The sequence below is a fragment of the Notamacropus eugenii genome, chromosome 4 (assembly GCF_028372415.1).
Source record: "Notamacropus eugenii isolate mMacEug1 chromosome 4, mMacEug1.pri_v2, whole genome shotgun sequence".
Lineage (NCBI taxonomy): Eukaryota > Metazoa > Chordata > Mammalia > Diprotodontia > Macropodidae > Notamacropus > Notamacropus eugenii.
The window spans coordinates 76,959,795-76,985,323 of record NC_092875.1 but is presented as its reverse complement, the minus strand read 5'-3'; the positions used below and the strand labels follow the sequence as shown (position 1 = coordinate 76,985,323).

The window sequence follows — 25,529 nt, the reverse complement described above, 5'->3', positions numbered from 1 at the left end:
GACTAGGTCCCTCCTGGACCACAGAGAGCCCTGGGTGCCAGGGCCTCTTATGGTCTCTATGGAAACCTAGCGGCCTCAAGGGGGCGTTTCTATAATGAGATTGACAAGCTCCATTGCCCATAGACCAAGAGCTGTCTGCAGGGGAGCTGAGCACATTCTGCTTGTTGATTGGTTAATAACAAGGGGAAGGCGGGGTCAATGGAACTGGCAGCGCATGCGGCCTACCGAAATGCGACTGCGGCGCCAGGTTTACCAATCACCATCCGGGATGGCTTTGATGGACAAGTTGAGCGGGAAGAAGCTCCGAGGTCCGACTCCCCTCCAACCGGCTCGCCGCATCCCTCGGATAGGGCCAATGAAGAGGCGGAGGGGGTGGGGCGACGGGGCCGGTTGCTCCGGAAGTGGAGGGAGGGGGTGAAAATGGCGCCCAGCTCGAAATCGGAGCGGAACAGCGGGGCCGGGAGCGGCGGCGGAGGCGGCGGAGGCCTTGGAGGGAAGCGGGCCGGAGGGCGGCGGCGGGAACACGTCCTCAAGCAACTGGAGCGTGTCAGGGTGAGAGCTCGGCCGAGGCCCGGAGGATCGGGCGGGGGAGGGGGCTCCCGAGGGGAGAACCGGAGAGGGGAGGGCGTCCGGGGGGGAGGGGCACGGAGGGGGTGTGCATTCTTGGGGGGGGAAGGGCCTTAGAGGGGAGGACGCTGGGGGAGGAAGGGGAGGAGAAGGAAAGGATTGTGGGTGGGGGGCTGGGCCTTAAAGAGGGAGGGGGGACGAGGCCCTTATGGGGGTCGGTGAGGTGGGTGGTGAGGGGCCAGAGCCTCGGAGGTGGAGGAGAAGGTGATGGAGGAAAGCGCTTTGTAGAGGAGGAAGGCCTCAGCAGATGGGAGGAGTGACAGGGAAGGGTGTGATGGAGACCTGGTGGTGCAGCAGGGGCACCGAGGGATGGGCGGTGGGACCGGGTGTTATGGGAGGGGGCTCTCCAGGGATGGGAGAAGAAAGGGGTGCTTCCGTGAGGCCGCCCCCGGAAGGGGGGAGACCTTTGCAGCAAGAGCATTAGAGAAGGAAAGGAGTGATGGAGAAGCCCATGTTAGAGGGCAGAAGCCTTCCACTGGGCATGGAAGGGTGATGCGGCTTGGTGTTGGAGGAGGACAGTACATTCTAGAGAATATTAGTGTCAGAGATGTGGGGGTGATGGGCGCTGTTAAAGCAAGGAGAGAGGCTACCCAAGAGTAAATTTAGAATTTACAGGGATGGGGTTGAGGGCAATGGATGGGGGCAGGTTCATGGTAAACCTGGGGTTCCTTATGCACAGATCTTATCTCCCCTACTGACTTGAGCTTCATGGAGAGAGACCTTGTTAATTCCCTTTTGTCTCTTTTAGTTTAGCCTCTCTCAAAGATTCATTCTCTAGGCTCCCAATCACTTAGGATGATCACTTACACTCACAGATGATCACTTACACTCACACATTGTTTCTGTCCCATCAGTACCTGACAAGAAAGTGAAAGTCTAGGAAACTTGGCAGTGCTAGTAGTATGTTCAGGGTCCAGGCAGTCCATTCCCAGACACTTACAAAATCCCACTGTGAGCCCAGCTGGGAGCCAGGGAAAGTCACGGGTTTAGAGCTGAAAGAGACCTTATCACTATTTGGTAAAGATTATCTATTCTTTTTCAAATGAGAAAACTGAGGCTTAGTTGTTAAGTCATTGTTTTTAGTTGTGTCTGACTCTTCATGACCTCATTTGGGGTTTTCTTAGCAAAGAAACTGGAGTGGTTTGTGATTTCCTTCTCTGGCTCATTTGACAGATGAGGAAACTGAAGCAAATAGGGTTAGGTGACTTGCCCAGGGTCACATAGCTAGTAAGTGTCTGAGACCAGATTTGAATTCAGCAAGATGAGACTTTTTGACTCCAGGACTGACACTATCCACTGCTCCACCTGAGTCTCAAGGGGTTAAAAGACTTTCCAGAAAGAATCTAACCTTCAAGGGTTTTACTTTGTTATTGGGGAGACTGGGGTGGGGTGTGTGTGTATGTACAATGTGTATATGCATGTGTGTGTATACACACACACATATATCATTGAATTTTTCATGCAGTGAATGTTTCTTGAGCTTAGCCTTGAAAAGGAAAGCAATGGTATTGAACACTGCATTTGAGGAATGTAGTGGATTCACAGGATTATTGTTTTTGTCACTGACTTGGATTAAAGTATAGATGGTATACTTACAGTATTACCAGTGTTCTGAAGCTGGGAGGGATAATTGATACACATGAAATGATCCCAGAATGTTTCCAGGAGGCTAGAATAGTGGACCAAATACAATTAGATGAAATTTATTAGGGATCAATGCAAAGTCCTTCATATTGGTTCAAAAAATCAACTTTACTAGGCCAGTATTAAAGGGGGTGTAGCTGGACAATAGGTTATTTGAAAGAATTCTGGAGGATATGGTGACTATAAGATCCATATGAGTCAGTGGTGTAAGATGACAGCCAAAAAAGCTAGTTCTGGAGACCTTGACATTTGATAATCACATAAAGGAATTGGGCATGCTTAGCCCAGAAAAGAGATTATAGAAAAGGATTGGTAGTCAAATATTTGAAGATGATACTATGGGGAAAAAGGCATAGGTTTGTTCCACAGGGTCCCAGAGGGCAGAAGCGGGAGCAGCGGGTGGGAGTTGCAGAGAGGCAAACTTAGGTTTAATGTAAGAAGACATTCCCTCACAAAGAGCTCTCCCAAATGGGAAATGGGCTGTCTTAGAAGAAAATAGCTTCCCCTTTCCTGAGGGTCTTTAAGAAATGGTTCAGTGACCTCTTGTTAGGGATGTTGGCAAGAGCTTTCCAGTTCAGGTCTGGATGACTAATCTCTGAGCTTCCATGATTCTCTCTATTTGGAAAGTAGGGATAGAGATCCTCTTTAGGAGGGGAGACATGCAAACAGCAGGATATAGATAAGTGGGAATGGCAGGACAAAGGCATGAAGGGAGGAAAGGCTAACTGATGTTCAAAGGGCAGGTAAATTAGCCTCAGGACAATAAAGACTGAGGCAATTTGGGTTATACCTAGAAAGCTGCTTCTCCAAGAGAAGAAAGTTGGGAAATAGGGTGACAGAATGACAGGGTATCAGAGGGGAAGAGAAGAGTATAGGTTTAGGAGCCGGGTAGCCGGACTCTGCTTCTGGAGCAGAGAGAAGCAGTTTGACACCTTGCCTCCCACTCTTGCCATCCCCAGATTAGTGGGCAACTCTCCCCTCGGCTCTTCCGTAAGCTACCACCCCGCGTCTGCGTATCCTTAAAGAGCATTGTGGATGAGGACTTCCTTTGTGCAGGGTGAGGTTGGGATGGGGCAATATGGGGTGGGTGGGTGGGGTATGGACATCAGAATTAGGGGTGAGGTCGGAGGCAGGGATGGAGGGAGGAAGAATATGACTAGTGCTTGTCAGGTGCCAGAAAAGTGCCCCCTCCACAGGCACATCTTCCTGGGCTTTTCCAAGTGTGGTCGCTATGTCCTCTCCTACACGAGCAACAGTGGTGACGATGACTTCTCCTTCTATATCTACCACCTGTATTGGTGGGAATTCAACGTCCACAGCAAGCTGAAGCTGGTAGGAAGGCGGGGCTGGAGTAACCCCTCCGTGGGCCTCCTCGCTGCTTGCTCATCCCTTCTCTTCCCTGGGCCAGGGGCTCTCAGTCTGTATCCTGGGCCAAGAGGAAAGAGGCCTGGGTTTGAGTCTCCACTCTTCAAGTTCCTCCCCTCCTTGGGACTTGACTTCCTTTTCTGTGAGATGAGAGGGTTGGATGAGGTGATCTCAAAGGGCCTTCTATTACTAAATGCTGTTCATGGTTCCTGTGCAATCCTGCCCACAGGTGAGGCAGGTGCGGCTCTTCCAGGATGAAGAGATTTATAGTGACCTGTATCTGACTGTTTGCGAATGGCCCAGTGACTCTTCCAAAGTCATCGTCTTTGGCTTCAAGTGAGGGCTTGTGGGGCAAGACATGATGGGAGGCTGGGGATAGACCTGGGGAGGAAGGAGGAGGGGGGGGGGGTGGGACAGATTTCAGCTCAGCCTGCCCCCTGCCCCCTTAGCACTCGGTCAGCCAATGGGATTCTAATGAACATGATGATGATGAGTGATGAAAACCACCGGGACATCTACATTAGCACTGTGGCTATGCCACCCAGAGACCGCTGCCCTAGCTGCCGAGATGCCAGCCTTGCCCATCCTGGTGAGTAGACCTATGTGTGGCTCAGGCGAGGGCAGGGACCTGCGGTGGTACAAGTTACACTGTGTCAGTGGGAAAAGAGACTTATTGTTAGTGTACAAAGAGTACCAGGGTATTTGTGTTATAAGGGTGCAGTGTAGGCATGACAGTGTCCCAAGCGTGTGCTCTAAGCAAACATGCTCATGTTACATATGTGTTTGGTAGTTGTGGCATGGACATCAAAGGCTGTGTGTCCTGTGTCCTGCCTGTGCATTTGCAGGTGCTTGTTGCATAGGTGCACGGTTTTGTCTTGGGACAGGCATGTCTTGGAGTGGGTATGTTACAGGTCGTTTTAGATGTGTTTCATTCATGTTTACTGCATGGAGTACACGTGGAAATGTGTTGCCAGCATGTACTGTAGGCATTTGTTATAGCTCTGTGTGTGTGTCTGTGTGTGTGTGTTTCAGGAGACCCTAGTGCCCATTGCCTGAGACATGGGTTCATGCTGCATACCAAGTACCAGGTGGTCTATCCCTTCCCCACCTTCCAGCCAGCCTTCCAGCTCAAAAAGGACCAGGTGGTGTTGCTCAACACCAGTTACTCCCTGGTGGCCTGTGCAGTCTCTGTCTGCTCAGCAGGTAGGCTTGTGGCCCCAAGCCTTGGCTTCAGTCCAGCCGCCCGGCCCTCCCTCAGCCACTTGTAAAGCTGGAAGACATCTTATCGGGCACTGTGCTCAGTCCTGGTGGCTCATAGGATTGGAGGGTTGGAAGAACTTTAGAAATCATGTAGTCCACCCTCCTTGTTTTATAAGTGGGGAAACTGAGGCTCAGAAAAGTTGTGACTTCTGCAGGGTCCAATTACTAGTAACAGAAGGATTTGATTTTGATCCAGTGTCTCTCTAGAATGATAGTTCTTTGACACCAACTCCATTCCCTATTGGCTAGAAAATGTCTTTCCCTTCTTTGTAAAACCACCTTTCTTTTAAGCTATGACTAAGTGAAAGGATGAGGCATCAGAGAGAATTTTTCTTTACTGTATCTGTTTCTTGATGCTACTACCTTGGAGCACTGGATCATAAAATGTATAGCCAGGAAGTACTTTACAGGTTATCTAAATTGAGTCCCCTATAGCAGAGAGAATTGAGGTCTAGAGAGGGGAAGAGACTGACCTGCTCTCATGAGAGCCATAGAATGGAGAGGTGGAGGGAGCCTTAACCACCATCTAAGTCAGTGCTACCTTAGTCTCTTGTCCCCCTTTTTACATCTAAAGAAATAGACACCCAGAGAGAAATGACTTGCCCAGGTTTTAACCCAGAGCTCTCTGATTTGCCTTTGTAAGCTATGAGCCCTCATGTTCTTACCCCCAATCTGCTTCTCTCTACTCAAATCCTCCTATTCCAGGTGACAGCAGTTTCTGCCAAATTCTCTATGACCGAACCACCCATCCGCCAGCCCCACCTGACCCCCCTGGACCCCCGAGCCGAGAGGACCCCCCTGTGTCCAGAGGACCCTGTCCAGAGGCCACCCCTGCTCGCCCTCCAGAGCCCTCGCCAGCTGTTGCCAAAGCCAAGGAATTTGTGGCTGACATTTTCCGGAGGGCCAAGGAGGCAAAGGGTGGTACAGTAGAGGAGGCCCGACAGCCCCTCTGCCTGGGAGCCTCAGGCAGCCGCTGTCGCCTGCCCTGTGAGGCTCCACCCCTGGACAGGGAGTCAGGACCCCGGGACAGTCCTCCTGACACAATGCCCCCTGTTGCAGAGCCGGGTTATGTCAACTACACCAAGCTCCATTATGTGCTGGAGCCTGGGGACTGGGCTGAACCAGAGGATGGTGAGGAGAGGTTGCAGGTGAGGGGAGGGCAGAGCAGAGACCTGCTCCAAACCCCAAAGTCTCACTCCTATCTGTCATCCTATCCCCTCTTTTCCATCACCTCCAGGGTTTGAAGATGACAAGATCTCCCTTCCGTTTGTGGTGACTGATCTCCGGGGCAGGAATCTACGACCTATGAGAGAACGGGCAGTTTTCCAGGTATGCATCAGGGGTCAGGGACAGTGAAGGCCACCCTGGGTCAAAGGGGAATGAGCATATGTGTCTGCATATCACTGGCTGTTTGTCCGTTAAAGGGCCAGTACCTGACAGTGGAGCAGCTCACGCTTGACTTTGAATATGTCATTAATGAAGTCATCCGAAATGATGCCACATGGAGCCACCAGTTCTGCTCGTTCAGTGACTATGACATCGTCATTTTGGAGGTGTGTGCCCTCTGGGGTTGGGAGCCTTCTCACCAAGATGCCACTTTGTGTGGTCTCCTTAATGCAGTGTAAATCTCTTGAAGTCAGGGACTGATCTATTTTTGTCTTTGTATTCCCCAGCACTTAGTACAGCAATTTCCACAGAGTAGGGGATGAATACCTGCTGGTGTAGAGAGGGAGGAGCACTAGACTGAGACAAAAGGGCTTGGGCTTGAGTCCTGGCTCTCATACTTTTAGCTGTGTGATTACAGAACTCATTTCCCCTAAGTTTTAGTTTCTTCATCTCTAAAATGGGAATATTTGCTCACAACTGAGGGTTGTGAATTAAGTACTTTGTAAATCTTAAATTGCCATAGAAATGTAAGCTGTTACTGTTGGGTTCCAACCTGCGATGCTCCAGGGTTCTGGGGCCTCTCCTCATTGTCCTCCCCTGCTCTCTCCCCTACCAGGTCTGTCCTGAAACCAACCAGGTCCTCATCAACATTGGCCTGCTGCTCCTGGCCTTCCCTTCCCCCAATGAGGAGGCCCAGCTCCGGTGAGGGAGCAGGGAGGGAAGTGCCTGATCCCCATGTACCCCAAGCCTGCCACAGACCAAGCAAAGGATGACACTGCCCCCTTGGCCTTTACCACAGGCCTCTTAGCTTTCCATGTGACAGCTCTGATACTCTGATGGGTCAGTCGGAAGAGCAGTAGATCTGGAGTCAAGAGAACCTGGGTTCAGAGCCCTTCTCTGCTGTTTGGTAGCTGGGTGATCCCGGGCCTAGTGCTTCCCTTCTCAGGGTCGTAGTTTTCCCCATCTATAAGAAGGGGGGCTTGGATGAGGTGCCTTTAAGGTACCTTGCATCTCAGAATCCTGTGACCCTCTCATTTCCACTCTTCTCCACTCTACCCCTTCCCCAATAGTCTAAGCCATTTTCCCTGGGCCTCAGTTTATCCTCTGTCCTGCCCTCTAGACCAAAGACCTATCATACCAGCTTGAAGGTGGCCTGGGACCTGAACACAGGCATCTTCGTTACAGTCAGCGTGGGTGATCTCACTGAGGTCAAAGGGCAGACCAGGTGAGGCCAAGGCTGATTTAAAAAGGAAGGGGTCTTGTCCCACACAGAATCCTGTGCAAGCTTTCTTTTTCCTTCCAGTGGCAGTGTCTGGAGCTCCTATCGAAAGAGTTGTGTGGACATGGTGATGAAGTGGCTTGTGCCTGAGAACAGTGGCCGTTATGTCAACAGGATGACCAATGAGGCACTGCACAAAGGTGGGGCTCAGGCAGTCTCAACGACCCAGCGTTCTCTTCCTCTGCTTGCTTGGCCTGTCGGTCTTCTTATCTGGCTTTGACTTCTGAGGGCACAGAGGCCCGCCTAAAAACCTGCCCTTCCCCTCATATAAAGGCCCTGTTCATTCAAGTATCAATCATTGATCTGTAACTGCAACACTAGGACTGTGCCTAGGACTTGTTGTCCCAACTCCAGATAGAATGGAACTAGACAAGGCCCCAAAACTAATGGCAGTAAAGATAGAGGGGGCCAATGGAGGAGTAGGGGATGGGTAGAGGGGGAGAGCTCCTGAGGACAGGCTAAAGAGGAATCCAGTCTGGAAAGGGAAGACTGAGGGAGAAAAGAGTTTGTGGAGGGCAAGGATGGAGCGACCTTCAATGAATTTGGTCGCCAGATCCTAAAATGAATAGGGTAAGGAGCCTTTATGTTTTTACACTATGAGATGATTTTTAGGACAAGGGGCTGCCCTACTCCTATGATAGGAATGAACTTTATGGGGACTTGGGACCTCCCAGAGATGTGTCAGTGACACAAAGCAGAAATGGGTTCATAAAGGTTTGGCTACATTGATAGTGTGTATCATATCCTTTATCCTAGAAGTAGCACTGGATTGAAATGCTGGCTCTTTTGTTTCCTGTCTGACCTCGAGCATGTCATTTAACCTCTGGGCCTCAGTAGAACGGCCCCTCCAACTCTTTAAAATCCTGTGATCTTTCCTGTGTGAAAAAAAAGGCCAAGTGTCTTCTCTTTGTGCTTTAGTAAGGGGGTTGGATTGGATGTTCTGAGGGCCATTCCAGCTTAACTCCTTTGAGCCTATAAACAAGAGGCAGAAAGGGTGCCCAAAAGAAGTTGGGATGTACTTGTCTTGTGTGTGTGTGTATGTGTGTGTGTCCCACCCCCTCCAGGCTGCTCCCTGAAGGTCCTGGCTGACAACGAGCGGTACACATGGATTGTGCTGTGAGGAGCCCGGGGGCTATGGCACCCACTGCTCTGGACACTGACTCGATACTACCTCCTCGTTTTGGGTTGGATTTTGTTGTTACTTGGGGGCTTTCTGTTTCTCCCATCCTGTCCCCTAGTATTAGGTTGGGAGGTGGGGGGTAGGGGGGAGGAAAGGCTCTGGCTCGCCTTCCCCCCTCCCCCCTTGGAAGGTGGGGTAGGCTGGGGGAAGGTAAGGCCCCCCAGGAGCCCTGGAGCCCAGATCCCTTTTATTTATGCCTATTTAAATGGGGGCAGGGGAGGGAACCCTGGGGATTAAGTGGCCAGGGCTACCTAGGTTGCTGAGTTCCTTGGCAAAGAAAGCCCTGTCAGCCCTGGGCACAGGGAAGAGGGCCAAGAGAAGCTTCAAGAGACTCAGCTTCTCCCCGCCCCCTTCTCCCTTCCAGGCCTGGGCCTTTGGTTTCATGTATATTCTAAAAGTTTTCTTGGCTGCCAGTTGTGGATGCCAGTTCCTGGAGGAGGTCGAGTTAGCTGACCCCTCTCCCTGCCCCCTCCCTCCCATTCATGTAATAAATGTTTTAATTTCTGAGCCTGTGTGAACTCCCTTCAGGGTCATATACCCCACCTCCCCCCGTCCCCCAGCAGTTGGCTCTGCTGCTCATCTTTACCCTAAAGTTGGGAATATCATTTGTGCTTTTGGGGTGAGTGATCAGGAACCAGAGACCTGACCTGCAGAGGAGGCTATAGGACAAAGCTGTGGAACAGACACCAGACCTGAGGGAGTCAGCTGGTAGCCAAATAACACAGCAGAATTTATTGTATTTTAAGAAAGACTACAAAAAGGTAGAAAACAGCTTGGGCTCTCTAGACTACCACACGCTTTGACACTTTCACCACCACGGGGAAGAGGGCCTGGCTGCCTGGGCCCAAGGTGGCACCAGCCACCAGCAGAGTGGGGGGCCAGTCCCCTCAGCTGCTGCACTTGGATCACACAAAATAGTGATTTTTTTTTTTATACAATAAGGTCAGATTTTTTTTGTTTGTTTTTTGTTTTGCCATAAACATCTATCTCACATGTTGAAAACACTGAAAAAATTGGAACGAATAAGGCCATGATGGTTGGAAAAACCCCAACAGCTACCAACTCTGAGTGGATATCACTCACAAATCGCACAATAGTTATGTGGTTTAGAGAGAGGGTTAGATCATTACATTACAAAAGCACAGATCTCTGGAAAACTAGAATAGCTAAGAAGATTCCATGACAAACCAGCATCGTAGAGGGCAGCTGTTGAGGGGGTGAGGGAGGGTGGTAGGGGGGTGATCTTTATGAGTGAGGGCTACCCAGGCCCCTGCCGGCCTACCTGCTCCAGGGGAGGCTGGCCACACTTGGGAGGAGGCACCTTGGCCTTATCTCCCTGAGCTGGGGTAGGCTGGCAGCTCTCAGGGCAGTGTCAATCTAGCACTGATCTTTGGAAGCTGGGAGGGAACAAAGAAGCCTCTCTTGCTCATTCCCCCCATCAGCTGTCTCTCCCCTGCCCTTGAGGAGGGAGAGGGTCCTGCCACAACTCCAGGCCTGGGTGGGATGGGGCAGAGGGAGGGTACTGAGGTGGAGATTCAGCCTGTGAAGGAGAGGGCCTCTCCCAAGGCTTGATGGAGGCCTACAATGCTCCCTCACAGCAGAGGGTGCCGAATAGGGGGTCAGGGAAGGAGACTTATGGGCACGCCCCTGACCCACAAGCCCTCACCTAAAGCAGTGCCCGGAACTGCTTTAATTGCACTTAAACCAAGAAGGGAAGCAAGGGGGACTGGGGGAGGGAGGATTCTGGGTGGTGACAGGGACCTCTGCATTTTAGCAGGTGCTCTTGCAAAGAGCAACAACCCCTCCCCCTACCCATACTACCTGTGTCCGAGGTGGCAGCTCAGCATCCCCTAAGCCCCAGACAGTCTGGGGTGGGAGGCAAGCCACTGTGCAAAGCCAGAGCTTGGAATCAGTTCCAGGGAGTAGGAGAGGGTGAAGGAAACCCGGGAGCCACCATGTCCACTGTAGGGAGCTGTCTCCCTACAGGGCAGACAGTTCCTTGGGCCAGGCTTGGCACAGTTCTGGGCCTGTGCAGGTGGCCAGGGGAAGAGAAGATGCTCCACTTTCCCTCTTGATCCAGGCCATGCCCACTGCTCCAGGGAGCCTGCTGCCAGCCAGGACACTCAGTTTGTTCCTTAAGGCACGTCTTGTCTTTTGTGTCAGTGTTTGCAGTATCGAGGAGCCAGCTCCCCTGACCCCCCCCCAAAAAAATCCTTCCAGTGCAGCCAAGTGGTTCTTGCCCTGGGATTGTGCTGGCACCCACCCCTTGTACCCCGCAGGGGCAAACAAAGGCCACAGGAAGGGGTGGGTTTGCAGGGGCGAGGGGTGCAGGGCCAATACCTTCCCTGCTTTGAGGAGCTCTCCTGCTCCCCCCTCAGTAGCTAGGGGTGCATCCTGCCCCACAATGAGGGCCAGAGCAAAAACACACCAAGTCCCATGAGCTACAGGGAAGTCTGGAGTCTGGCTGGGACTTTGGTGTCTGTTGGGGGAAGGAGAGTAGGGGTGAAGGGTAGAAGGCTGGTGAGGCCAGGCTTCTCCTTTGCTGGAAGCCTGGGCTCATGGGATTCCCACAGTTACAAGGTGGGTTTGGGGTAGGTGGCCCCTGAAACAGCCCTTGCCCTGCCCTCTTGAGGGCCAGAGTCCTGGGGAGCCCCAACAAATAGCCAGGGCTTTTAGCTTGAGGGCAGGGCCTGCACGAAGATGCCCCGTCCATCAGTCCTTGCCAACTTGGCAGGGGGCTCCAGGGGCTCGGAGCTGAGGGCAGTCGACTCACTGGCGTTGAGCGAGATCTCTTGGGGCAGTTCATCTTCACTCTCCTCCTCCTCTTCTTCCTCCTCATCTGGGTTCATGGAGGGGTCTGAGTTCAGGGCTTGTTCTAGACAGGAGCTCCTCCCCACTCCCACTCCATTCCAATGAGGCTGGGATACTCAGGCCCCTTTGCCCACCCTGCCCCACAGCTGGTGCCCAAACGAGGTGAGGACCCAGGTATCCAAAGTTCCTCATGAGGTGGGAGATGCCCTTCCTACCTTTGTCAGGATCCAGGGGGTTCAAGGAACTGGCCAGGTTGGCAAACTGTACAGGGGAGAGTGGGCCCAGGGGCACAGTTAAGGCTGCCTCCTTTTGTCCCTTCCCCTTCCCCTCCAATCTTCCCTAGTCTGCCTACTGTACCCACCTCGCCCATGACAGCGATGGGTGTCTCTCCCTTGGCCTGGGCCACCCGATGCTCAATCAAATAGTACATATACTCATCATATAACAGTCGGATCAGGTGGAATGAGCCAAAGCTGGCTGCACTGCGCAGGGTCAGGTCCCGGATGACCATGGAGCTAGAGGAAGAGGAAGCAGGCAGGCCTGGGGTTGGTCGGCTGAGTCAGGCTGCCCCCAGTCCCCATTCATCAGGTACCACCCACCTGTAGAAAGACCACTTGAGAAGGAAGAGTTTGGCAGCCTTGGGGAAGGTGGCACTGCCCTGGTAGGGCTTGAGCACCTGGCTAACCACGCCATCCAGCCAGCCTGCCCACTGCTCCAGTGAGTTCTGCTGCTGAAGAGTCACCTTAAAGTCCTGCTCCAGCCGCTGCACAACACGGTCCTCACAGCGGCATACCCATGAGGCCTGCTCCTGGGGAAATGGAGCCAGAGAGATGTGGCTTGGGCCTACCTCTGAGCCCACAGCCACAAGTGGTTTCCTTCTCATACCACATCATGCCATCCCCAGAAACCCTTGAGGTGGGGGTAGAAGGTTGGATGGTCAGGACAGGGCTGCCCAGGACCCTCCCCTCCCGGGAGGCCCCAGCTCTCCTTAGGGGCTGCTGGTACCTGCACATTGGCAAAATCAACACGGTTGAGGTCGCTGAGCATCTGGTTGATTTGGGCCGTATTCTGAAGCACAGCCCGGGCCGCCTGGGCCAAGTGATTGAGGGAGGTGTAGCGCCGAAGTGTTTGGGCAAAAGCACTGGCTGCAGCCACCTGTGGGCAAAGCCTTTTCATGCCCTTGTTTACATGATTCCCCTCCCCCTGCATCCAGGCCCTAGAACAGCCCAAGGTTAGAGCTGCAGAGGACCTTCAAGACCATCTAGGCTGGCCTCCTTTTAGAGGTGAAAACTGTGGTCCAGAGTGGGTGGTGATTTCAGAGGGGTAACAGGACTTAGTGCTAAATTATTTGGAGGTATTGAGAATATCTGGTACAACCAGCTCATTTTATAGAGGTGTAAAGAGAAGCCCTGTGGGGCAGCTAGGTGGCACAGTGCATCAAGTGCTGGGCCTGGAGTCAGGAAGACTCATCTTCCTGAGTTCAAACCTGGCCTCAGACTAGTTGTGTGACCCTGGGTAAGTCTGCCTGTCTGCCTCAGTTCCTCATCTGTAAAGTGAGCAGGAGAGAGAAATGACAAAATGCTTCAGTATTTCTGCCAAGAAAACTCCAAATGGGGTCATGGAGAGTTGGACATGAGTGAAAGGACTGAACAATAAAAACTGAAGCCTGCCAAAGGAAAGAGTTGTCACACAGGTAGCGAGCATGTAGTAGAGCTGGGGTCTGAATCCGAGTCTGGCTCCACACCCATCCAATGTCCTCTCACTGCACCATATTCCTCCCTCTCACCTTGGACCACTGTAACAACCTGACTAGCCTGTCCCTTCTCATTTTTCCTGCACAGCCGCCAATCACCAGCCTATGGCCCAGTCTAATTAGGCTGGGCTCCCTATTATTTCTAGGATCAAATCTAATTTCCTGAGTCTGGCATTTATAGTTCTCCACAGTTGGAAAAAAACCCACTGGGTTTGGGAGTCAGAGGATGTGAATTCATATTACAGTTCTATTTGCTACCTGTGTGACCTTGGCTGAGTCACTTTCTTTAGAACTCAGTTTCCTCTACTGTAAAATAAAAAGGTTGAACCAGATGATCTCCAGGATACTCTCTAAATCCCAAATCCCACCTAACCTATACAAGTTCCAGGGGCTTTTGGTGTTCTAGGATGGGGATAACTAACAGCAGGTCAGGAAGCTCCATCCCCCTCACCTTCACCCGAACCATCTCTTCAGGGATGTTCATCATGGCATTGGTAAGCCAGCTCTCTAGGCTCTTGGCAAAATTCCGAATTGCTTGTGTCAAGGCACCTGTGGAGGACAGATAGAATGGTTGGGGAGGTAAGCAGAGTGCTCCTGCCTCAGCTGGCTGCCCCTAGCCACCCCCTACTCACTGGGGATGGGCCGCAGCACATCGGGGATAAGGATCTCCACCAGGCCCTGGTACAGCAAGTTGTCACAGTCCTTGGTCCACTTAAGCACAGGCTCATACTTGGAGAGGAGCACCAGGCTGCTCTTGGGCAGCCGCTTCTCTGCTTCATCATGGCTGTCCAGAGACACACAAACATGGATATGGAGATGGCCACGTAATCAGGAACAGACACATCACAGGGACACCGACATATATACAGGGATATACATATAGAAACGTGGACATACAGACATACATAGAAGAATAAATAGACATGAGAGAGGAACCCTCCCTCAGGACATAGGCCTTAAAGGGCCCTCTTGCTGTGGCTGTCTAGGGCTCCCTGTCATACTCACACAGTCAGGGGGGTGGCCTCGCTGGGCTGATTGAGGTTATACCTCCAGAAGGTCTTCCACAGGGTTTCCACTAGCGTAAACTGCAGATTAATCATGACGTCCACAATGGCCTGGCAAGGAGGGGAGAGAGACTGAGGAGGGCAGGGCAGGAACAGCTTCATCAGGGGAAGAGCACAGCCCTACTCCCATGCTTCCCAGCTGGCAGTGCTGGTGCTCTGGACCCTGGGCCTGGTCCCATACCTCACAGTGCTCCCGGTACAGGACCTGGAAGGCCTTGATGTCTTCAGGTCCAATCCCCTCAGGTAGCACCTTGCCTTGTAGGTCAAGTTCAGTGAATTCTGGCAGGCTCCTTGAGGCATCTGTGTGAGGGCATTTATGGAAGGGACCTTAGAAATCATCTCATCCCAATTCCTCACTTTAGAGATGAGGAAACTGAAGCCCAGGGACATCAAGTGAGCTGTCCAAGGTCATGCTGACTAGTAGAACACAAGTCAAAGATTCTTAATCCAGTTCTTTTCACATTACACCTCTGCAGGGCTTAGGAAGTCTTGCCTCCCTAAATTCTATCTTCCTTCTGTGGTCCCCTCTGAGTCAGGGGATTCTGGAGAGAAGGGGCATGGAGGGGGAGGGACCCATTTGCAGGGTAGGCTGTGTGGCAATGTTCCTAAACATGAGGACAGGTCCTTACCCAAGAACTGCTGGTACTGCTGGACTTGGGCACTGATGTCAGACAGGCCTGACGCCTGCTGCTGTCCTACTGCCACACCATTGGTCATGCCCTCCATCTTCTGGATTGGTTTAAGCCTGGGAAGGTAGGGAAAGTAAAGGGAGAGTCCAGGTGGGAGGGAATGTCTTCCCTGCCTGGTGCTTTGCCAGCCAGAGACCCCCTGGGCTGGGTATCAAAGCATATCTACCTCTGTTTCTGGGAGAAGGGCTGGCCCCGCATGGCCATGTGTTGCTGGTCCTCCATCAGGCGTAGTAGTGGAGAGTTGGCTTTGATACGCAGGCCATAGTAATGGTATTTGGAGTTCCCCCTGGAAAGGAGAGCAGGAAAGAAAAGAGGGGAAAGTTAGAGAGAGTCTGGGCTAGGGATGCCCTTATTATTACTTAGGAGGGATTCATTCATTCATTTGAACAATACTTATTCATTGCCGGATATTTGCAGAGCCTATGTTGGGCATGGTACGAAGTTTGGAAAAGACATTATCTTTGTGAAGCTCATAATAGTAGGGAGATCATGTGCTAACACAGATTATTACAACTGACATCACATGATAAGTGCATGGTGAACTCTGTGAAGTCCCAAGGAATTCTAGGCATAGCTAAGGGAGGTAGAAGGTGTGGAGGAATTCCCAGCATGGAAAACAATAAGTTAATTCTGCTCTCAATCTGAAAGATCCCAGGCCCAACTATCACCTTGTGCGCTTCTATCTAGTAATGCAGCCCTTTAGCATGAGAATTGGCCAGGGCACACTGAGAAGTGGCTTGCCCAAGGTCACAGTGTCAGAAGTGGGACTTGAATTCAGCTCTTTCAGACTCTGAGGCCAACTCTCTATCCATTATACCATGAAGGCTCTTGTAACAAGTTCACTGGGGGAAATCTGCCCCAAATAAATCTCTAGGGGAGTGACTGAGGATGTCATCAAAATGGAACCCACCACCTAAGAGGATGAGGAGAGGAAATTCTTCACTTGACACATATAGATAAAGGTGAAGCTTTGTTAAAAGTGGGTATTAGTGGGTGGAGTTACGGGAGGGAAGGAAGAAGGATTGTTCCCGCTGGGGCCAAGGGCTCAATCCTGGGAGTAGACCTGAGGCCTGGCTCTGGGGAAGGACCTCAAATGCTGGACAGGCATACCTGGTGCCAAGTCGGCGAGTGCGGAGGCCCATGAAAACGGAACGGATGAGCTTGCCAAAAGAGGCAGCATTGACGGGCTCTAGCTTCTGCTCCTGGCAGTGCAGGAGGTAGTGGCAATAGAGGGTGCTTCGGGGTAGGCTCACACCCTCAGCCGTCTCATAGTTATCCAGCAGCCACTGAACCTAGGGGAAAGAGAAGTGGGGGAGAGCAGGGAAAGGAGCCAGCCCCCACCTAGGTAAGACCCCTGCATATTGCCCCAGCATGAAAAGGAGACAACTAGGGTAGACCTAGGGCCTTCCTGGGGGCAGTGTCATGGGCTATGTTTGTTGCTCTCCCTTTTCCCCTCTGCTTATCCTTAGGAGGCAGGTGGTATGAACTGCTCTGAACTTGGGCTCTCCCCTCCCTTTCTGATCCTTTTGGCCTGTACCCTCACCTGGAAGCTCACTACCCAAGGTACTCACTAGAAGGCAGGAGATAGCTGTGCTGCAGAAACATTCCCAAGGCTCACCCCTGCCTCTGTCCCAAGTGATGTTCCTCTTCCCCATCCCTTTTCCCTTTGGGGGGAGGGGGGGAACACAGGGGCACTTACAGTGGCTGGTGAGGCACGGGTGGTATGAGAGTACGACTGGCTGGAGCTGCCCAACATGTAGCCGCCCTGGATCACGTAGGTGCCGGCGCCGCCCCCGCCGCCCCCGCCGCCCCCTCCGCCGCTTGTGCCACTAGAGTTGGTGACGATCTGGCCACCCGACACATACATGGGCACTGAGCCACTACTCGCCACAGCCTGTGAGGTGGCAGGTGTGCTGACCTGCGCCGTTGTGCCCTGGGTCTCATAGTAGCTGGTGCCCGTGTTCTGGGTGTACAGTGGTGTCTCTGTGTAGGGGTAGGTACCTGAGCGACTGTAAGGGAAGCAGGGAAGAAGGACTGGGTGGCCATTTCTGTGGCAGAGCTTGTGGGAAGCCCAGACATATCCAGATGTTTAATGTCATAAGCCTTGAGTGCCACCAGTCACCTTGGACCTAGAGCTAGGGTCCTCTTTTGCCTATCAATAAGCCTCCTGGCACTTTCCCCACCAGAAGCACCCAGTTGCTTTGGTCTAGTTGGGGGCTGAGCTGAATATCACTCTTCCACCTTAGAACAGTACCAAAAACTAACAAAGGGAAACCAAGAGAATGTTCTGTACAATTTTTCCATTTCTGTCACTGGCTCTGTCATCCTTCTCATCACTCTGGGCTCATGGTGGGTCTTCTTAACTTTTTATCTGTCCATCCCATAGCTCTAATCAACAGTCAAAGCCTAACTGCTTCTTCCCTCCTTTCCATTCCCACTGCTCTCTATGATGGAAACCTTTGCAGCTTCAAGACTTTTTCCCTCCATCCTGCCACAATTAGTCTTCCTCTGATCCCATCCCTTCTTAGTTCATGAAGTGCCCATGGCTCTCTACTGCTCACAGAAGTTCAAAAAAAGTGGTCTCTAAGAGCACCAAGAGCCTGACTTCAGCTCTATTTTCCACAGCTTTTTAACAATCCTGTCCTACTCTGCAGCTGGGCAGGTGGGTCTCTCCTAACAATGCCATGAAGTGCCAGGTTCACTGGTCTCTGTGCCTTTGAGCATACCACTACCTCTTCTTGAGATGCCCTGCTTCTTTCCCTCCACCTATAAAGATTCTGCCTCTCTACAAAAGACCGTTTCAATCCCCATCTCCTCATATGTGACCATGGCCAGCATGAAATCTACCTACTTTCTGTTGTCCAGAACTTTCCTGATACGTTTCAACATCTCATGCCTTACATAATCCTCTGATTGCTGGAGGTGAGCAAGTTCCTTAATGGCAAGGCCTGTGATGGCTTCGCCTGTTTGCAATGTAGGATGGCCCAGTCTACATCTGGAGTTTGGGTTTCTGGGGGAGATGGGAGGAGGGCTACAGGATCTGCTCATTGATGTACTCACATGGTGCTGGCTGTGTAGCTGGCATCACCGCCCTCCACATATTGAACCTGGCTGGGGTACACATGCTGCACGGGCACCTGCTGGAGCTGTTGCACCTGGGACAAGAGACCAAAGGGTTATGGCGAGGACCAACGTCCTCTAACACTGGGGCCAGACAGCAGCATGTGAGCTCGAACAGAGGCACACAGGCTGCACTGCAGATGATACAACAGGGCAGGGACCCCTGGGACTGGGTTGCTCTCTGGCTTAAGACTGATCCAGACCAGAGTTTCTACATGGGAGGGGCGAGGTGGGGGGAGGACAGCACAGGCATCTTCTTGGAAGAGCTCTATCACCTACAATCCTGTGCTCTTGGCCAACAGACATAGAGCCCAGAGGCTTCCCAACAAGGGATCTGGCAGTCTGCCTAAGAAAAACTGCTGTTCAAGGTCTGAAACCCTGCTGCTCTTCTTCAGAATAAATTCACCCCAGTGGCCAGAAACCCAGGCCAACTGCCCGGCAGAAAATGGAGACTAAATGAAAGGAGGGGTGAGCATGGATGGTGCTGCTAAGTGGAGGAGGGGCCTAAGAACTAGTGGGCAGGGCTTGTATCCGTAAAAAGCAGAGCCTAGGAGCGGTGGGGAGACAGGGAAGGGCGAGGGTCCCAGGGCCAAGGGTGAAGAATCTCTATAGGTGAGGCCTGGGGGCACCGGGGCAGGCTCTGGGCAGAAGAAGTCAGCCCCGCCCCCTTCTCCCCACCTACTTTCAGGGCTGTGGCTGCAGTGCCGAACACTAGCACCTGGGGGACTCTCTGGATCCTGACTCTCTGGTCGGGGCTGGCTCGGGAGGAGAGCCCCGGCAGGGGCTCGATCACCACTTTCTGCTGGGGCAGGAGCAGCTGCTGGGGGAGCACGCGCACCAGTTCCACCCACTGCTCTGAACCCGGCTCGGCCGCTGCCGCTGCCGCTGCCGCCGCCGCCGCCGCCGCGGGCAGGTAATGGAGCCGGGGCTCCGGGCTGCCGCTGCCTAACTGCGGGATCTCGCTACTGCACTCTAACAGCAGGGGTGCCTCTCCAGCCCGCTCGCCCGGCTCGGCCCGCACCACAGGCGGCTCTGCTGCTGGCTCCTGCGGCTCTCCCTTCCTAGCGGGGAACTGACTGCCTGAGCACTGGAGGACAAACAGAGACACTGGCCTGTCACCCGCAGCCCTGCTGGTGGGGCTGGGCAGGAGAGGTGCGGGTAGGGGGCGGCCCGGCAAATGCACCGAGCTCGGGGCCCTTCCACGGGCCTTAGGGGCCCGAGACGCTGCCCTGGGCCACCTGGGAAACTAGGAAGTTGGCCAGGGATGGAGGAGGGAGGCCCCACAGGCTCGCACCTTGCGGGGAGGGGAGACAGGGGGGCGGGGCCGGGCTGGGTGTGTCCGTCTGGTTGGAATTTTAAAAGGTGCCCTTCCACGCCCTGGTTTATGCCCTACAAAGGTCTCACAGTCCAAAAACATGTATAGCAGCTTCTCTTAGGCCAGAAAGTGGGCAAGTCACAGTTTTATCCCTGACCTTATCCTTGGGGCAATATATTCTAATAGGCCTCCCTTCTGAAAGATGGGAATCACAGTATTTAGAGTCATCTGCTCAGCTCCCTCCCTGTAGAGCCCATTGGTTGTTAGGGCCTCTCTTAGTGCCCAGAAAACTGCCCATCCAATCACAGCTTAGCCAGGGAAAACCTCCAAGGGGAGTGAGAGGAGGGTAAGTGGAAGAGCCAGGGGCTCAAAGAGCACAGACCTCTTGAGTGACGTGGACCTGCTGCAAGCCTTGTACTGTCAGCTGCTGCACTGGGCCTGATTTTGGTGTTTGTGGAGTGGTCTGCACGACGGATCTCTGAGGGGACACACAGCACCCCGAATCACTGAAGGAGCAGCTCCATCTCTCCTAACTGTCCTGTCACTCATTAGGCTGAGAGCCGCTGGGGGCCTAGCCCTCAAGCAGGTGAAGGACTCCCAGAATCTGGGGCCCCTCTTGCTTTTACAATGGGCTACACCATCCAGAGTCTGTGGAATGGACTGACCCACTGATTCTCCCCTCCTGCTCCTCTCATGATTCTTTGCCAAAAGGGAAATGCAGAGAGGTAATGATCAGTTTATCCTGGACAGAAAAGGCCAATGCTCACATATTCCAGCCAGGCCATAAAGAGAAACTATCCACTGGCTTAACTGAACCCGACAGAAAGACTGTCTGCCTCCCATCCCACTGCTCCCTCATTCATTAAGAGATTCCCAGGGCAGATCCCGGCATCCTGTGATAAAATGAGCACCGTCAGCTGTTGCGGGGCAATGAGAAGCAGTGGCAAGCATTTACTAGGAAGGGAGGGTGAATGATCTAATCTCCAACCTCATTCCTGGGGCAAGTCATTCTAATGGACCTCAGTTTTCTTGGGTTCTTTGGTCCTAACTTGCTGTGTGGCCTTGGGTAAGTCACTGAACCAGACTGAGAACCAGAAAGGCCTAAGAAATCACCTCTAGACGAATGAAGGCCTGAGGCCCAAAGAAGTTGAAACTTGCCCAAGGTCTCACTGGGAATCAATAGAAGGAGGATTTGGAATCTGGTCTCAACTCCAAACCCCATGGTGGACCTCCCATTCCAAGTGTTATACAGGGTCAGTGCTAGTTGGATGCACATCCCAGACTATTTCAGGACCCTCAGAAACAGCTCTGCCTGGGCACCTCCCCTGTCAGATACCTCTTGTGTGACAGGGACGGCCTGGACACTATGCACCTGGAGCTGCTGCACGGAGCCAGCTTTGCTGGTGGAGCTGTTCCCCTGTCCTGGTGATCGCTGTTGAAAGAATGAGAGAGAGAGAAAGAGAGAGAGAGAGAAAGACATACACAGAGGGTGGAGGAAGAAAGAGAACACAGACACATGGAGAGAGAGAGAGACAGACACAGAGAGGGAGGGAGGAAGAAAGGAGTGACAAAGATACACAGAGGGAGGGAAGGAGAGAGACAGACACATACACACAGAGGGAGACAGAGAGAGACACATACACAGGGAGAAAGACAGAAAGAGGCAAGGAGAGGCTCAGGCAGATATCGGGTGGGCTTTTTTCTGGGACCCACTCTCAGCAATTCCCTATATCTGCTAAAGGGCTTAGAGTGAAGCTGCACAGATCACAGTGTGAAGAGAACCCCTTTTGCAACAAAGTTTGCAAATGAGCCCAGAACCCCTGAGCTTTTGCTCAGCCCAGCACTGGCTGCGTCTCCCCCTTAAAAACTTGTCCCTGCTAAGAACTGATCTCAAATCTCTCTTAGACCTTCTCTAAAGTCCACCTTGGTATTTCTCAGGCTAGCCCCTGGGACAGACTTTGCCTCATGCTCACCACCACCCTCTGGTTTGGTACTGAAATGCTGGAATGGTTTGGAGGGATATTATTGGAGAGATAATTAACAAGACAGCCAAAGGGGGTAAAGACCTTGTGTTCTCTCTGGCTTTGCAGGGCTTATATTCCAGGGAATCTATGACTATCACTTGGTTCTTTTATGGGCACTAGTCTGGGAGGGGTTTGGGAGGCAGGGAGGGGTCAGGGTAAGGGACAGGCATCCCTAGGCTATGGAGTGATGCTCCCAAGACACCACTGGGCCTCTTGTGGAGTTGGCCCTTGCTCTTAATGTCTTAGCTTATGAACCCTCATGTCTCACCTGCCCCTGACTCCAAGACTGGAGAATCCCTGTAAAGATCTTGGAGTAAGGGAGACATGAAAGCTTGCTTTTATCTCTGAGATGAAGCTTTCCATGGTAGGGCTGGGAGAGGGGGATGGGGATGAGGAGTCACACAGCAACCCAGGACATGGTTGATGCATTATCCAGCCTCATAAGGTGCTGTGCTCTCCATTCCTGGAGCTTAAAAGCCCAGGCTCTGCAGGAGCTCAGTCTGGGCTAGGACGTTTTCTGTTCCCTGACAAAAATCCTTAGCTGCTAACTTTGGCTGGAAGCCACCCTGACCTCATTAAATGTCACCTACAGAGGCCTGGATCTGAGAGTCTGAAGCAAGGTAAGGGAGGAGAAGGGTAGAGAAACAGCTTAAGGAGAGAAAAAGAGGACAGAAATAGATTGGGAGAGAGGGAAGGCTTACAGGGTTGGGAGCTGCCACTTACCTCTGGGGGAGAGTGCACCTGTTGAACACTATGAACAGCTAATGAGGCCGGGCCCCCTTTGCTGGCCTGGGCTGTGCTCTGCACCACCAACCGCTGTGTGGGGAACGTTTGTGATTAGGAAGAAGCTGATGCAGAGAGCATGACCCGATCCCAGGGGGCTGACCTTTAAGAGTCAAAGCATGTTAGAGTTAGAAGGATCTTCTGACTCTATCTAATCCAGCCCCATCATTGTGTAGATGAGAAACCCAAGGCTCAGTGAGGCTGAGGTCAGGATTCAAACCCTGGTTGTTTGGCTCTAAGTTCAATGCTTTCCCCCTATGCCTCTTGGCGGTAGGGTTCATTTGCACCAGCTCACCCTTGTGGGTGGGAGGTGTGGATTTTGCCTCCACGGTCCATGCTCTCCAGCCCAAGGCTACTGGAGTAGGGTTCTGCGTAAACCCAAAAGGTTTCTTTGTAATGGAGGTGTGAGGGAGGAAAACGGAGCAAGAACAGGAATCTGCCTTCTTTCCATGGTTCCTGAGGCTTCCCTCTCCCTCACTCTTGCTGTACTTGCTTTAATTCAAGATGCCTGGGTCCATAGGTACATGGGTTAATCTCTTTTCTGTAGAGTATGCAAAGAGGAGCCCCCAGCCTCTAGAACCAAGAGTCATAAGAATCCTAATCTCAGAAGTCTGCTGTTTGAGAGGTGCTTAAGTATAATGGGAAGATGACTTGATTTCCCTTAACCTTCAGAGGTTAGAGGGCTTTATAGAGCTCAAAGAGCCTTAGGGATCATCTAGTTCTAGTCTAATCATCTCATCTGCCAATAAAGAAACCAAGACCAGAGAAGGGAAGGTCTTCACTGAGGTCACACAGGACGTAAAACAGTGAATCTTCTGACTAATAATCCACATCCCTTTCCAATGCCCATGCTGCACCTCTGAACACATAGAGCCTGGTGATCTGTAAGGTCCCTTCTAGCTCTAGACATCATCATCCTATGAGGTTTTAGGTAACTTTCTCAAGGCCACATAGTAACTTGGGAACAGAGAATATAGGAATTTCGACTCCCAGGGACAGTGTTCTTTCCCTGACACTGGCTGCCTCTGGGAAGGTAAAAAACAGACCAAGCTAGCACAGCTCTTCTCAGTGGAGATGCCTGACCAAAAGGACAGCCAGCCAAGGGTTTGGCAGCTCTAATTTCCCTGATTAGAAATGGACTGGAACTGGGTAGGCCAGAAGAGGTTTCTGTTTTTCAAGTTGTGTGCAGGCAAGACGGAGGTAGTTAGTAAAGGAGGTGTCAGCAGCCCCATTTAGGAATCTTTGGTTTTCAAGGTTAGGGATGGTGGGACCTAGGAAGCCCCAGAGGATGGTGCTGCCTTCCCGTTAGCACTTGGGTGGGTCAGCCTTACCTGCTGGGGCACTTGAATGCTGGTCAGCTGCAGAGGGGACACAGCACCAGGCTTGGTCTGCACACTTGCCTGGACCAGCAACCGCTGTTGGAACAAAGCCCAGTGAGGTGAAGGGAGGCTGGCCCTGACCCCCAAACTGTGGAGCGAAGGGAGGATGGAAAGGGAGCTGAGCAGAATGAAGCAAAGCATCTTGATAAGAAGACAGACAGATGGTTCTGGCAGATGGTGAGGGGCAAAGCTAAAGGGCAGTGATGGAGGAGGGAACAGTGAGAAGCAGTCTATATCTATACTCCTCTCAAGCCCCCAGTGGCTGGAGATAGCCTCTTTTGGTCCCAAGAACCCGTTTATGCTGAGGGTCAACTATTCAATCCCTTACCTTGGGAGCCCCATACCTGTGGTGTGGCCTGGACCTGTTGGACCACCTGTGTTGGCACTCCAGACTGGCTGGCTGTGGAGCCTGGGCTAGCTTCTGAGACAGTGTCACTGGCCCTCATGGCTCCTTCTGTAGGGAGGAAGGGGGCAGATCAGGCACACTATGCAGTACTGTCCCTAGGATACTGGGAATGAGATGCTTGGGATCTGGATCTGGATCCTAGGTGCTTAGTTCTAGAATCTGAGAAAGTTCCTGGAGTGTTAGGAAGGGGATAGACGTATTTGGGGGTAGACGTGGGAAGCATCAGAGCTCCAGTAGGGTCTATACTTCCTGCTACAGATTATCCTTTCGAATGTGGCTGGGGTCACCTCCCATGCCAGCTGCATGTGTGTGGGTCCTGTAGAAATGGGCCGGATGTGTAGACAGCAATGCTGTCTAGGGGCTCTAAGGCTTAGGGCCTGTCCACTCCATCCATCCACTCTTCCACCTGACTTCATTCCTAGGGGAAAGCCCCAGGTATGGCCCTATGATTGGCATGGAAGAGGTATTCTAAAGTCCAGTGAGATGTGGGCAAAGAGAGAGGGAAGGCTAGACAGAACTAGAGCACTGAAGGTCTTGTGAGGCCAATCCTTGGGAATGGCTCTGTAGTACAAGAGGAGCCCCAGGCTCAAACTCCAATGCTCTTCCCCTCTCCCTGACCCCAGCCCCCTTTGACTTTTGCTTTGAACCAGGATGGCTTTCTCAGGAAGAACAACAGAAGCTCAGAATCCCAGGGGTGGAAGGCATGAGCTTTAGAGATCATTTAGTCTAACCTCTGAACAAGAATCTTTTTTACAAGGAATGACAAAGAATCTCCCAGTCTCCACCTGAAAGACTTCCAGTGATAGGAACTCACTACCTTCTGGGAAGCCAGTCTCACTTTTGGACAACTGTTGGTAAGTTTTCTGGACATCTTAAGTTTTCCTTTTCTATAGCAAAAATAAGTCCCTGCAACTTCCCTCTAGGACTTCCCCTCCTAATTACGCCCCTTGGGGTCAAGGAGAACAAGTCTGCTCCTTCCATACAACTCCTCTGCAGATGTTGAAATACAAGCTATGATGTCCTTACTCACTCTTCCCTTTTCTGGGTTAAATAAGTATTTCCAGCCCCTTCAAGTGATTCTCCTATAGTACAGTCTCCAGTCTTCTTAATGTCCTCCTCCTCAATGCTCCCTGCAGTCCTCACTCTATTTACCCCTGGCTAGGCTGAGAGGAATTTTTACGTCATCTGCTCCGCAGACACAACAGAAAGGCAGGGGAGAATGTCCTTGTCCAAGGAGGAAAACAAAAGCTCAGATGTAGAATCTTTCCCTGACTGGGATGGAGATTTGGAAGATCCTGCCTTCAAGCCTGTGCTTTTGGTCTCACTTCTAAAGCACATTAGCCCAATTTACTGATTCTTACAATATGCCCACCAGGGTACTCTAGCCACCAGCTTATCTATTTTGCAGGTAAGAACAAAGAAACTTAGTCTCAGGAGGCAGTAG

The 25,529-nt window shown here is 52.2% G+C and overlaps 2 protein-coding genes across 9 annotated transcripts in view; one reads left to right on the top strand and one right to left on the bottom strand.

The window, feature by feature from the left end:
• Window positions 1-387: 387 nt before the first annotated feature.
• On the top strand, window positions 388-9,248 carry DCAF15 (DDB1 and CUL4 associated factor 15). Of its 3 annotated transcripts, XM_072602134.1 has the most exons (13): window positions 388-552; window positions 3,231-3,328; window positions 3,468-3,603; window positions 3,866-3,972; window positions 4,086-4,225; window positions 4,669-4,839; window positions 5,602-6,027; window positions 6,134-6,225; window positions 6,321-6,449; window positions 6,899-6,984; window positions 7,403-7,507; window positions 7,586-7,701; window positions 8,626-9,248. In XM_072602134.1, exons 1-13 carry the CDS (start codon window positions 421-423, stop codon window positions 8,679-8,681), a joined length of 1,794 nt encoding a protein of 597 aa, XP_072458235.1. In that variant the 5' UTR covers window positions 388-420; the 3' UTR covers window positions 8,682-9,248. The 3 variants fall into 3 exon arrangements, with proteins under 3 accessions (XP_072458235.1, XP_072458233.1, XP_072458236.1); XM_072602132.1 differs by having other exon boundaries at window positions 405-552; window positions 7,586-9,248; XM_072602135.1 differs by lacking the exons at window positions 6,899-6,984; window positions 8,626-9,248 and having other exon boundaries at window positions 405-552.
• Window positions 9,249-9,450: 202 nt separating this feature from the next.
• Window positions 9,451-25,529, bottom strand: part of RFX1 (regulatory factor X1) — a 36,198-nt gene continuing 20,119 nt past the window's right edge. For 3 of the 6 annotated variants that reach the window (XM_072602123.1, XM_072602122.1, XM_072602125.1), the window contains 20 exons: window positions 24,024-24,133; window positions 23,632-23,715; window positions 22,241-22,333; window positions 20,830-20,925; window positions 19,876-19,971; window positions 18,861-19,265; window positions 18,119-18,213; window positions 16,758-17,067; window positions 16,169-16,350; window positions 15,225-15,344; window positions 14,999-15,114; window positions 14,551-14,669; window positions 14,311-14,420; window positions 13,938-14,089; window positions 13,757-13,854; window positions 12,558-12,707; window positions 12,152-12,360; window positions 11,914-12,067; window positions 11,768-11,813; window positions 9,451-11,580 (listed from right to left, as the gene is read on the bottom strand). In XM_072602123.1, coding sequence (XP_072458224.1) covers window positions 11,414-11,580; window positions 11,768-11,813; window positions 11,914-12,067; window positions 12,152-12,360; window positions 12,558-12,707; window positions 13,757-13,854; window positions 13,938-14,089; window positions 14,311-14,420; window positions 14,551-14,669; window positions 14,999-15,114; window positions 15,225-15,344; window positions 16,169-16,350; window positions 16,758-17,067; window positions 18,119-18,213; window positions 18,861-19,265; window positions 19,876-19,971; window positions 20,830-20,925; window positions 22,241-22,333; window positions 23,632-23,715; window positions 24,024-24,133 — 2,912 coding nt within the window. In that variant the 3' untranslated portion in view covers window positions 9,451-11,413. The remainder of the gene's footprint in view (window positions 11,581-11,767; window positions 11,814-11,913; window positions 12,068-12,151; window positions 12,361-12,557; window positions 12,708-13,756; window positions 13,855-13,937; window positions 14,090-14,310; window positions 14,421-14,550; window positions 14,670-14,998; window positions 15,115-15,224; window positions 15,345-16,168; window positions 16,351-16,757; window positions 17,068-18,118; window positions 18,214-18,860; window positions 19,266-19,875; window positions 19,972-20,829; window positions 20,926-22,240; window positions 22,334-23,631; window positions 23,716-24,023; window positions 24,134-25,529) is intronic. The other 3 variants (XM_072602124.1, XM_072602126.1, XM_072602127.1) reach the window with 3 other exon arrangements.

Excerpts from the sequence above, each read along its gene's own strand:
- DCAF15 (XM_072602132.1), top strand. The coding sequence starts at position 421 with ATGGCGCCCAGCTCGAAATCGGAGCGGAACAGCGGGGCCGGGAGCGGC. Across the intron at positions 553-3,230 it reads AGCAACTGGAGCGTGTCAGG|ATTAGTGGGCAACTCTCCCC; the intron begins GTGAGAGCTCGG and ends TGCCATCCCCAG. Across the intron at positions 6,226-6,320 it reads GAGAACGGGCAGTTTTCCAG|GGCCAGTACCTGACAGTGGA; the intron begins GTATGCATCAGG and ends TGTCCGTTAAAG.